Source organism: Epinephelus lanceolatus, chromosome 2 (assembly GCF_041903045.1).
Source record: "Epinephelus lanceolatus isolate andai-2023 chromosome 2, ASM4190304v1, whole genome shotgun sequence".
Lineage (NCBI taxonomy): Eukaryota > Metazoa > Chordata > Actinopteri > Perciformes > Serranidae > Epinephelus > Epinephelus lanceolatus.
In genome coordinates, this window is record NC_135735.1 from 4,650,271 (window position 1) to 4,662,540 (window position 12,270).

The following is a 12,270-nucleotide window of genomic DNA, read 5'->3' on the forward strand; positions in this document are numbered from 1 at the left end:
TAATTCGACGACATGGAGAAACACAAGCATGACGCTGAATATATTTAACTGTGTGGACCTTCAACTAACGACGAAGAAGAAATCCAGACCCTGTGGCTGGACCAGTTGGGAACCGTGGGTTTTGTGCCGATGGTTTTGTGTCAATATCTTTAAATTGGATCATTTTTATGTCAAAGTGGAACAAGAATTCAGTGTGTCTACCAAACGTTTAAACTTATCAGGATGGAAAAGCCTCTGAAACAGCATCACGTGACACTAAAACACATGGGACACTGGAATCCGCACCAAAGAAATTCTCTTGGGATTAGCAGCTCTTTAAAGCAAGGTGACATACCGTACCCATTTAATGGTAGGGAAAACCAGGGATAGATAAAAGGATAGGTGTGGTTTACAACAACTTGGGTCTTAATTTTACAGCTTTGTCCATATTTTCTGCACTCACTTTGAGTTTTACCTCCATCCAAAGAAATCCTGTTTACAAGCTGTCTAACTTCTGGTGTAGCAAGAAGATCTCAGCAATACTCTGAAAAAGAAATGATGGTCAAAACTATGAAAAGTAGACCCAAGTTGTAATAAACCGGAATTTCGCTTCAATATTTTATATGAATAAGTCTATAAAAACACTTCTGAACAATTACACAAATAAATAAAGAAAAGTTTAAAGAGTAAATGTGTATGTAAAAGCATGACTACAAGAACTCTACGCTGTTTTTATGTAGCTGCTGATTTGATGAGCCTCAGTGACATCAGCAGACTGGCTGATGTCTCACTATTCTGTCAAACCTATTCCTCAGTCTAAGTCTTGTTTACAGGAGAGCAGTGGTACGCGTTCTACAATGAACATCATTATATTCCTTTTTGGCCGCCAAGAGGGAATATAATGAATGAATGTCACTATAAACTACACGTTTGCTTTTTGCAGTAAAGTCCAAAAAATCCATCTGATCCCCATCGTGAGCACTTGTCTTCATATTAGGAAGTTGGGTCCAAATCAGAAAATAAAGCCCCTTCATCCTTCTGGCCTTCTGAGGCTCTGTTCAGGATCCTTTTAGGAAGTGAAAGATTCGGACCGAAGCTCGTCCAGTTTAAATATGTGCAGTTCTTGAAGCATCCACTCACAGATGTTGTCCTTTTAGTGTTTGCTCAGTCGTTCGTCTCATGTAGTCCATCTGTTTTACAAAAATGTAGTGCGGTCATGACTGCTCACTGCCACTAGGTGGAGTCCGGATCCTGTGAACAGGAACCACAGCATCTCTGTTTGTACATATCCAGGTAACACAGCTTCAGTCTCTTCACCACACTGCAGTACTGGGTGGTGTCCTTGCATTCACCTGCATGGGAACAAAATACTCAGTTTAATCACTGAAGAAAAAACAATGTGATTGTTGTTGAAGTTTTTTGTTTGAAGTCATATTTCCCTGAAAGAAACTGATACAACTTGTCTCAGAAAGTTTCCTTGAATGGACTCTTTCACTTGGTATTAATTAAAGGCAGGGGTAGATTTAGGGCCTGATCAGCCCCCTAAGTGCATCTCGTTTAGGCAGGCGTGAACACAGCAATCACACTCAGGTGCGCATCAAAACAACTGGACCACAACCTTCTTGAAGAGGTTCTCGGACCGATTACAAACGAACTCCGGGGTGGTTTGTTTGTGGTGAGAACGTGTTCCAACTTTTTTGGATTTTTCCTGCATGGAAATTCTGACCAATCAAGAGCATCTTTCTCACACAAGGCATTTGATCTGGTCCGCTTGTGAACGCCGCCGTGAGAACACGAACCAACTCTAGGCAATTATACAACTCTGTAACAAAATGAAACCCTGATTCGGACCAAAGCAAGACAACTCTAGGTCTGAAAGCAGCCTTACTCCCACAGGTGGTGGTGTTGCAGTGCTGCCAGGTGGAAGGCCGTTGCAGCCAGCCACAGTGCTGGTCAGCCAGAGTCCTGCCACTCCTGCGGTGAACACAGTCAACTTTGCGGGACTGAAAGCCACTCCCACAGACGACCGTGCATGCCCGCCATGCACCAGGACGCCACTGGACATCACACAGGTCAGAGGAACAGTTGCGTACAGATGCAGGCCTGAAAGACAGCAGTTTTAGTTGTTTTTAGTACTATGCATTCATTACTGTGGCACTTTTGCACTCCCCTTTCCATACTACTACTAGATTTGTGAGAATACAGACTTGATAGTAACACTCTGTATGCGTGTGTGTATACCTGTCTCTGAGATCACAGTCTGTGAACGAGGAGCCGTTGGCATGTTGACAGCTGACAGATCTCTTCTGTACAGTGGTGGTCGGGCCTAAACACCTACCTGAACACTGAAATCAAGTAACATAGAGTTCACACTTCACATTTCATTTTCTACATCATGTAACAGACACAGGTGTTTAATTTTGTGTTTGACTGTACCTTTCCCCACGGACTGGTTACCCAGGTTGGGCAGTAATTGGCGGTGCACGGCTCTGTGTCTGTGGGCCGGCTCATCCTCTCACAGGCAGCTGCTGTCAGAGTCCTCACTTCACCTCTGGCATCCAACTGCTGACAGGAGACCTGCCGCTGCTTCCAGCCACCTCCACATAAGGCTGAACACTTTGACCACTCTGACACCAACCATCTGAAATGATGACATGACATAAAAATACTGACACATATCTATATATATATATATATATATATATATATATATATATACATACACATACAGTGCATTAAGACAGGATTCAGACCCCTTCTGTTTTCACACACACACACACACACACACACACATATACTGAAGCTGCAAGAAACATGAGAATCGTGAGTTTTCTGACTGAATGAGCATTGGTAAACAAACATTATTTTACATTTAGCATACTTCAGGTAAGAAGACATCTTTTGGTTCTTGAAAAAAAAAACAAAACGCTGTGATTATTTTTCTTTCTTCTCTGTCTTCATTACATTGGAAGTCGAAACTCAGAGCTCCGAACAACGTAACCTCTGAACTGAGCGCTTCCCAGTTTAAAAACTGGGACATGGAACATGGAATTAAAAAAAAAAAGGACAGTTAATGAAATGAAACTAAAAACCCAACGTTTATGCTTGTAGATGCTAGATTTGAATGCTTTTCCAACTTCAAAACTCCGACTTAGGAGTACAACTGAACGCACCATTAGTTGTAGCACAAACACTGGGCTATCAATGGATCAGCTGTGCAGTGTTAACCGAGAATTACGTGGAAAATTGAACACCTTGCTTTCCCAACTCAGCAAGGATCTGCTCCAGCCTTTCCCCTTCTTGAATCGGTGTAATGTGGATTGATCACTGACAAGGCTACTGCCACTGCCATTTCAACTTTGTGCTGCAATGTAAGTTAGCCTAACTAATGGAACATTGACCCTCTTTTTTACCTATGTGTGGGGAGGACAGTGGGGGGGACGGTTCGGGGTCACTATAGTGCCATCTGCACACATGGTATCAGCCGATAATAGCTTTACTAAATACTATTGACAAATAAGATGACATTCACCAACGGCAGTGGCCGATGTTTTTCTGTTGTGTCACATTAATTTTATACAGGCTAAAAAGCGGGGCTCCAGACTAATGGTGTCCCGTCTTTCTGTCGTCCCAGGGACAACAGAAAATGTGTCTGGGACAAACAGAGACGTATTTACATTCATGCTGTTAGGCAGTGTCAGGAACCTAAAATAATAATCTGGTCAACTGGTCTATTTGTCCAAATCTCACCTGAGGTTGTCCATGATGCCGTTTTTTGATGATATTCAGGTGTTTCATTGAGGACAGGGCTCCCGACATGTTGTTCTACAACCAAAACAATGAACTAAAAGACACTAAAAAGCCACACAGAGCTGAGGAGACCTGCAGAGTCAGGTAATAATTTTCTGTGGCTTTTCTTCTACAAGCCACACCTTTCACATTATACATAGTCATTTGACCCATCGCTAAAATGAAAATATTGATCAGTGTAAAGCGTACAGTAACTGAGCACCATTAGGACAGTATCGGTTAGTGTACGGTTGGGCACCATGGCTTGAAAATAATATTGCAGGTTTTTTAGGCTATACTGTGATACACGATATATATCATGATGTCTTGAAATCGCCAAAGTACTGTAGACTACTAAAATATAAAATTATGAAATAAAGTAGCTACTGTCGTAACAAAGCTGAATGAAATATTGTTATAATAAAGTTGAATAAAATACTGTCTCATTTAAGTTGAACACATTTTTGTTATAATTAAAAAAATCAAAGTGGAACCACTGGTGCTTTTACTTTGAAGGACCCGGCTTGTCCTGGGCTAAAAGTGTTGATGCTTTTGGTGTGAACTTGAAGCTTATGGTCACCGGTTAGCTGTAAGCAGAAAGTTAACCTGTTAAAAACATGAGGATTTATTCGCTGTGTGCAAGAAACATACTAACAGCTCTCCAGTTCATATATTAATAGTGTTTGCAAGTTGCACTGGTGCTCCATGGTTGCAAAATGTGACTAAATAGTTACTGTCTGGAGCTCTGCTGCTACAAAGACACACACTTCCTCTGCTCATGCTATTGTTAACCTCATTAAGTTAAACTGTTACCGTGGTGCTGTTAAATTTATTTATTTAACCTTTATTTAACCAGGAAGTCCCATTGAGATCGAAAATCCCATTTAGATCGGAAATCGAAAATCTCCGTAGTGATCCAAGTGTGCTGCAGCCCCGACATAAAAAGAGCGCGGAGCACAGAGAGGCAGTCAGAGCTACAGGCTACAGTGAGGCTAAAAACAGAGTTCAAATGACGTTTTTCGAAACAACTTTTTATGTCGCGGCTTCAGGACACTTGGATCACTACGGATGAGCAGTATGGAGATACTTTGTGGATTCAATTTTGTGTTCTTGGACGTTAGTCTGGGGCGCCATCAGCCATTAGGTGTGCTAGCTGCTGCCCCCACCAATCTCCGCAAGGGATGTGAGGACTCTAAAACTTCACCTGAGCCTCCGTCGGCATATGGGTGAGTAGATAATGGCTGAATTTTCATTTTTGGGTGCACTATCCCTTTAATAGTCGCGTTCTGGAGCCCTGCAGAAGAGAAACACACCTCACCTGCTACTGCTTGGGAGAAATTGATCTGGATGGTCAGAAGAGTGTGTGATGCATCATGTTTGTGAGTCTTTATTTTTATATGTGTGTCTGTGAGATGGAGAGAGCCGAAACTCTGAAGTGAGTCTCATACTGGTGGCTCAAAAATTACGTGACCGTTTATACTTGATGTTCATGATGTAGTTATTTTATACTTTGCACGTGGAACAAGCCATGATACACAGAGTATATTTGATACATTGCCCACAGTGACTGATTTCCTATCTGACTCTGTCTCAGTGGACAGTGAAAGAAACACTTCTGTTTTAGCTATTAAAGCAATTCTTATCTATGAATATAAACAGAAGAAATCTCTAATATAATGAATCTTTATTCTCAGTGAATCTGCTGAAATATCTTGGAGACAAAAGCTGTCATCAACACATTTTTACAGTCCAAGAACCCAGATGATTTGATTTGACAGTTCCTCTGTTTTCTTTGTGTGCGGCTGTTTTCTTGATGTGGACAGTAAAAGGTCAGCAGCAAAGTCTGATGTTACACTATGCTGCTTTAAAAAACACAGATCAAGCAGTTTCTCAGAGAAAGCTTCCTATTGCTGTGAGTCGGACTGTGAGATCTTGGGTATGTGAGTTTCTTTCTCTGTCATAATGCACAATCACACAGCAGCAATATTCATACACAGTTTCTTTCTCTTCAAACTCTGCAACACATCTTCCTCTTTAAAGGACTGATGATTTCAGAATTTACATTTCTGAAACAGAGTATTTTGTGTCTTTCAGTCTACAACAGTCCGCAGTCCTGCTTGACTGGAGCTAATGGTGGGTCATTTGTGCTGCATTAGTAAGTGAAGCTGGCTCAGTGTGTGGCAGCGGGGCGGGGGGGCTGACTGATGGGCTGTATGATGGGTAAAGGCAGGCTGGCAGAGCTGGAAGCAGCGGGGGGCTCAGGGTGAGGAGATTCTGCTGAGAGTTACACTTCTGTTGTGACCTGGCTGCTCCTCATGAATTCATTAGCAGCCTGCCCTCTCTGTGTTTCTCCCTCATCAAAGTCAGTGTGTGAAAGAGTCTACCCGGGGTCTGTAGGCTAAAAGCAAATATCAATCAGTCAGTGTAATGTAATTCTAATTGATCGCATGTTTATTGTGTAACAGCCCTGTTGCCTAAAGAAAATGTGTTGTTGTTATGTTGGCACGTTTCATATCAATGTTTCTAAAGTGACGCAGAATATCAGCTGACTTTGTAATCAGCGGCTGGAGGGGATGATGGATGGCGAGACACCTGCCAAGCTGCAGACCACTGTTAGAGACCAACAAACAACAAAACCAGTATTCTTTTAGTGACCCGTCACTTTTTTCTTTTTTCCCAGTGACCCATGGCTCTGTCTCCAGTGGGTTTTTAGCCGACAGACGTGGGGTTTTTAAGGGACTCTTGGTGCTTCCTCCAGTGGCTTTTTAGGCACCAAATGTGGGTGTATTTTAGGGGCATGTCCCTCTTTTTCCAGCAATTTTTTATGGCCCCTGAATGCAGTGTTTTTAAGGGACCCATGGCTCTTTCTCCAGCTTTTTAGGTACCAAACAAGGGTGTTTTTATGGGACCCATTGCTGTTTTTCCTGGGGCTTTTTAAACCCAAATGTTTGTGTTTTTCAGGGACCTGTGGCTTTTTTCCCAGAGGCTTGTTAGGCACCAAACGTGGATGTTTTTTAAGGGATCCATGGCTCTTTCTCCAGCAGCTTTTTAGGCACCAAACAGTAGTGTTTCTTAGGGACCTGTCCCTCTTTTCCCAGCGATTTTTCTGCCCCCAAACGCAGTGATTTTGAGGGATGCGTAGCTCTCTCTCCCCAGCTGTTTTTTAGGCACTAAGCAAAGGTGTCTTTCAGGGACCTGTTGCTGTTTTTCCTGGGGCTTTTTAAACCTCGAACATTTGTGTTCGTCAGGGACCCGTGGCTCTTTCTCCAGCTGATCTTTAGGCACCAAACAGTAGTGTTTCTTAGGGACCTGTCCCTTTTTTCCCAGCGATTGTTCAGCCTGTGAACGCAGTGCTTTTAAGGGATCCATGACTCTTTCTACAAGCAGCGTTTTAGGCACCAAGAAAGAGTGTTTTTAAGGGACTTGTTGATGTTTTTGCTTGGGCTTTTTAAACCAAAATGTTTGTTTTTCGGGTACCTGTGGCTCTTTTCCCAGAGGCTTTTTAGGCACCAAATGTGGATGTTTTTTTAGGGCTCTGTGGCTCTTTCTCCAGCAGCTTTTCAGACACCAAACTGGTATTTTTAAGGGACCTGTCCTTCTTTTTCCAGCAATTTCTCAGCCCCCAACACAGTGATTTCAAGTTACGTTTAGCTCATTCTCAAGCAGCTTTTTAGGCACCAAACAAGGGTGTTTTTTTGGGGACCTGTTGCTGTTATTCCTGGGGCTTTTTAACCCCAAATGTGTGTGTTTTTATGGGACCTGTGGCTCTCTCTCAAGCTGATTTTTAGACACCAAACCTGAGAGTTTTTTAGGGACCTGTCACTCTTTTTCCAGCGATTATTCAGCCCCCAAATGCAGTGATTTTAAGGAATGTGTGGCTCTTTCAGCAGCTTTTTAAGAACCAAACAAGGATGTTTTTAAGGGACCTGTGGCTGTTCTTACTAGGGCTTTTCAAACCTCAAATGTAGATGTTTTTTAGGAATCCATGGCTTTCGCCAGCAGCTTGATAGGCACCAAGCTGTGGTGTTTTTAGGGACCTGTCCCTCTTTATTCAGTGATTTTTCGGCCCCAGAATGCAGTCATTTTAAGGGATGCCTGGCTTTTTCTCCAGCAGCTTTTTAGCTCCCAAATGCGGATGTTTTCTATTGATCTGTGGTGTATCCATGGTTTGCAAAAATGTACAATGCCAATTTTTTTCTCTGGTGATTGGCTGTGTATGATCTGTCTGTCCCATTCTGGGTTTAAGCGGACACTTACTTGCCTTGTGTAACACAAATGATAATATAATCCATTGGACTACGTATTCTGCCTCCTTAATCTAATATCCCACTATATTTAGAACTGCATTAAAATTTGTTATCATTTCTTATTCCCTGACACTCCATGTGCCAGGAGCTGGCTCTGTAATTCTTATCTGATGATTTGCTTTCAGAGATTGTATCCTGATGGAAGTGTGAGTGTACCTGGGAGGGCAGTCCTGTCTGTTGCAGGGAACTGGAGAAGTGATGGGTTTTGGTATGTGCTGACACATGGCGGGCTGAACATCCTTTCCATCCAGAGTGACGCAGTGAATCCTCCGCAGCCACGTCCCTCTGTTCCCACAGGAAGCGCTGCATGTGGTCCAGTTTCCAAAACGCCAGCCAAACTCTGTGGACACAAATGTACAACACTCACATCTATAGTATCAAGCAAACAACCTACAACAACTGAGGAATCTTCTAATCTAAATGTACACGAGCGCTCTCCACAGATTCTCAGTTTTTAATTTCAAATTTGGAACTGACCACCTTCCAAATCGGAAACTGCCTGAAGACAAGCTGGCAGAGACACTAGATGTACTTTGTGACTCTGTGGAAGGGTTTAACTCAACATACTGAGGGAAACCACTTCATTTGAGTGTAAGTTTATTATTTTTTTTAAAGATTTTTTGGGGGGCATTTTTGCCTTTATTGGACAGGACAGGTAAGTGTGAAAGAGGGAGAGAGAGGGGGATGACATGCAGCAAAGGGCCACAGGCTGGATTTGAACCCAGGCCGCTGCGGCAACAGCCTTGTACATGGGGTGCCTGCTTTAACCACTAAACCACCGACGCCCCGAGTGTAAGTTTATTAACATTCAAGCTCACAGTTAACAGGTGAATAGATCATGACAAAATAATCTTCATGCAGACCAACGTCACACTCACCTTCAGTGTGAACGTTTATCCAGGCAGACAGCATATGTCTGGTACTGTTGATGAGGGTCTGGCATCGGTATCGGCCCGAGAACTTCACCTGGAGTGTGTTGACCTCGAGGACACGACCTCCCACCAGCATCCTGTACTGCAGACCCTGACCAGGACCAGGACCCTGGGTCTGAGCTGGACCTGAAACCTCCTTCAGGGTCTGGTTGTTGAAGTCCCATCTCACTGGCAGTTTGTGGTCAGGAACTACTGGGCAACCTGTTGAAAGGCACAAACAAACTGATGTGTAAAGTCAGTGAAGTTCTTCAATAGTCCATTAAAATGGGGAATATTTACATTCAAAGTCTGTTTACTGGTTTGGGGGGGGGGGGGGGGGGGGGGGGGTACTATACACATGTGAAAGGTTGTATAGAGATTTTTGTGGCTCCAGAGGGAGCTGTGTAAAGTCTGATAAATTTTCTCAAGCGATGTCACTTGTGGCAACGTCAGCTGGGGCTAAAAGATGATGGTGTGAACTATCCCTACATGTGTTGAGTCAGCAGGGATAACAATAAATGAGAGATGAATCTAAAGGAGAATTTTCCATAAATGTTTGGGAGTGTTAACAGAATGCCCGAGAACATTTTTCCTTTAAATAAGGAAAGAAATTTCCACCATAAATTGATGCACAAACTGGTATTTTAAATTCATCAGAATGCAGGAAATTTCCTGGAGAAGAAGTCTCTTTTCAATGAATTCCTTGTTCAGGTGTTTTCACTTTAAAGGGTCAATTCAGGGAGCTGAGCCAGATGGCAAAGCTTTCCATTTACTGGTCCATCTACGTCCCAACCCTCACCTATGTGCCTGAGTTTTGAGTAATGACCAAAAGAATGAGATCGTAGATACAAGCGGCAGAAATGAGTTTCTTCCAGGTTCAGCCTCAGAGATAGGGCCAGCTGAGGTGGTACGGGCATCTGATCAGGAGCCTCCTGGGCACCTCCTGTTAGAGGTGTTCCAGGCACGTCCAACTGGTGGGCAGACCCAGAACACGCTGGAGGGATTATGTATCTCGTCTGGCCTGGGAATGCCTCAGGGTCCTTCAGGAGGAGCTGGAAAACGTTGCTGAGGAGAGGGTCGCCTGGAATACTTTGCTCAGCCTGCTGCCCCCGCGACCCAGCCTTGGATAAGCCATTAAAAATGGATGGATGGATGGGTCATTTCACCCAAATTGATAATTTAAAAAACAAATTTTCCACTCTCCACCAGCGGTATCTCTACACGCAGATAGTTTAGATTTTTTGTCCACAGGGTTTGGAGAAATTTGTGTCTGAGATTTTCTGTCTCCAGGGGAGTAAAATGAAGGTGAACCTGATTTAAAATTTAAACGAGGATGTGCAGGCTGTGTTCATATGCATGCTCATGTGTACCTATCCGTAAAATGTCTCCAGGCTTGATGAAGACACTCGTCCCACGGTGTGACGCCATGAGGACCCTTCTCCTGTTCAGCTCCTGTGAGACCGGAACAACCTTGCTCCCTCCAGCAGGGTATGGACCTGTAGACACACACAAACACACAGACCACCAACCATAATGAAATGAGGTTTTTCATTTTCTGAGTGTGTGTTGATATTTGCAGTGTGTGATTAAAAGTTTTGTGCAGCTTGTGTGTGAACCCACCATAGACCTGCAGGACAGTAGAAGCAGTGGACTTTCCTATGGCGTTGGTGGCGGTGCAGGAGTAGGTTCCTTGGTTGTGCAGAGAAACATTTCTGATCCACAGTGAGCCAGAGGGCAGAGAAACAGCACCGGCATTGAGTGCTCCACTCTTCCTGTTCCACGTCACTGTGGGCTGAGGAACGCCTGACACACACAGAACAGAGAGAACAATGAGAACTATGGGTAACACCTTAGATTACAGACCTATATTATATTATAGTGTCATTATATTATAATATTTTAATTATTATATACAGATTATCAACTGAATATCTACACTGAAAAAGTATCTAAGTGCAAGATTTCTGTAGCTTTTATAGTCTTCCACTTTATTAGGTACACCTGTTCGTTAACGCAAACAGCTTATCAACCAATCACATGGCAGCAACTCAATTCTTTTAGTCATGTAGACATGGTGAAGATGAACTGCTGAAGTTCAAACTGAGCATCAGAATGATGAAAAAAGTTGACTTTGAACGTGGCATGGTTGTTGGTGCCAGACGGGCTGGTCTGAGTATTTACTGGGATTTTCAGCACAACCATCTCTAGGGTTTACAGAGGATGGTCCCAAAAAGAGCAAATATCCAGTGAGCCAAAATGCCTTGTTGATGCCAGAGGTCAGAGGAGAATGGCCAGACTGGTTCAAGATGATAGAAAGGCAACAGGAAGTCAAATAAGCACTGGTTCCAACCAAGGTGTGCAGAAGAGCATCTCTGAAGCAACAACACCTTGTCCAACCTTGAAGCAGATGGGCTACAGCAGCAGAAGACCACACCAGGTGCCACTCCTGTCAGCTAACAACAGGAAACTGAGGCTACAATTCACACGGGTTTTCTCACCAAAACTGGACAACAGAAGATTGGAAAAACCACATTCAAATGGAAGCATGGATCCATCCTGCCTTGTATCAACGGTTCAGGCTGCTGCTGGTGGTGTAATGGTGTGGGGGAGATTTTCTTAGTACCAACTGAGCATGGTTTAAACACCACAGCCTACCTGAGTATTGTTGCTGAGCGTGTCCATCCCTTTATGACCACAGTGTACCCATCTTCTGATGGCTACTTCCAGCAGGATAACGCACCATGTCACAAAGCTCACATCATCTCAAACATGACAATGAGTTCACTGTACTCCAATGGCCTCCACAGTCACCAGATCTCAGTCCAGCAGAAGACCACAATAGAGCACCTTTGGGATGTGCTGGAATGGGAGATTCTCATCATGGATGTGCAGCTGACAAATCTGCAGCAACTGTGTGATGTCATCGTGTCAATATGGACCAAAATCTCTGAGGAATGTTTCCAGCACCTTGTTGAATCTACGACACCAAGAATTAAAAAGAAGGTCCAATCTGGTACCAGCAAGGTGTACCTAATAAAGTGGCTGGTGAGTGTAGTAAAACACAGAGTAAAATGAACTAAAATGTCATAAAATGAAAGTGAAATCACCAAAAAACACTTTAAGAAAGTGGGTTTTTAAAAGTGATTTAAAAGATGAGACAGAGTTTGCAGCTCTGACCTTCTCAGGCAGGTCATTCCAAAGTCAAGGAACTCTGACTGCAAAGGCTCCATCACCTCTGCGAATTAATCTAGACCTTGGAATGACAAAGAGCGGCGCATCCGAGG

At 43.4% G+C, this 12,270-nt stretch overlaps 1 protein-coding gene across 1 annotated transcript in view; it reads right to left on the reverse strand.

The window, feature by feature from the left end:
• Positions 1 to 1,069: 1,069 nt before the first annotated feature.
• Positions 1,070 to 12,270, reverse strand: part of adamtsl3 (ADAMTS-like 3) — a 321,378-nt gene continuing 310,177 nt past the window's right edge. Inside the window, exons 25-32 of the mRNA XM_033626208.2 lie at positions 10,607 to 10,789; positions 10,357 to 10,482; positions 8,954 to 9,208; positions 8,232 to 8,415; positions 2,416 to 2,620; positions 2,221 to 2,324; positions 1,868 to 2,082; positions 1,070 to 1,331 (exon numbers count right to left, since the gene is read on the reverse strand). Coding sequence (XP_033482099.2) covers positions 1,213 to 1,331; positions 1,868 to 2,082; positions 2,221 to 2,324; positions 2,416 to 2,620; positions 8,232 to 8,415; positions 8,954 to 9,208; positions 10,357 to 10,482; positions 10,607 to 10,789 — 1,391 coding nt within the window. The 3' untranslated portion in view covers positions 1,070 to 1,212. The remainder of the gene's footprint in view (positions 1,332 to 1,867; positions 2,083 to 2,220; positions 2,325 to 2,415; positions 2,621 to 8,231; positions 8,416 to 8,953; positions 9,209 to 10,356; positions 10,483 to 10,606; positions 10,790 to 12,270) is intronic.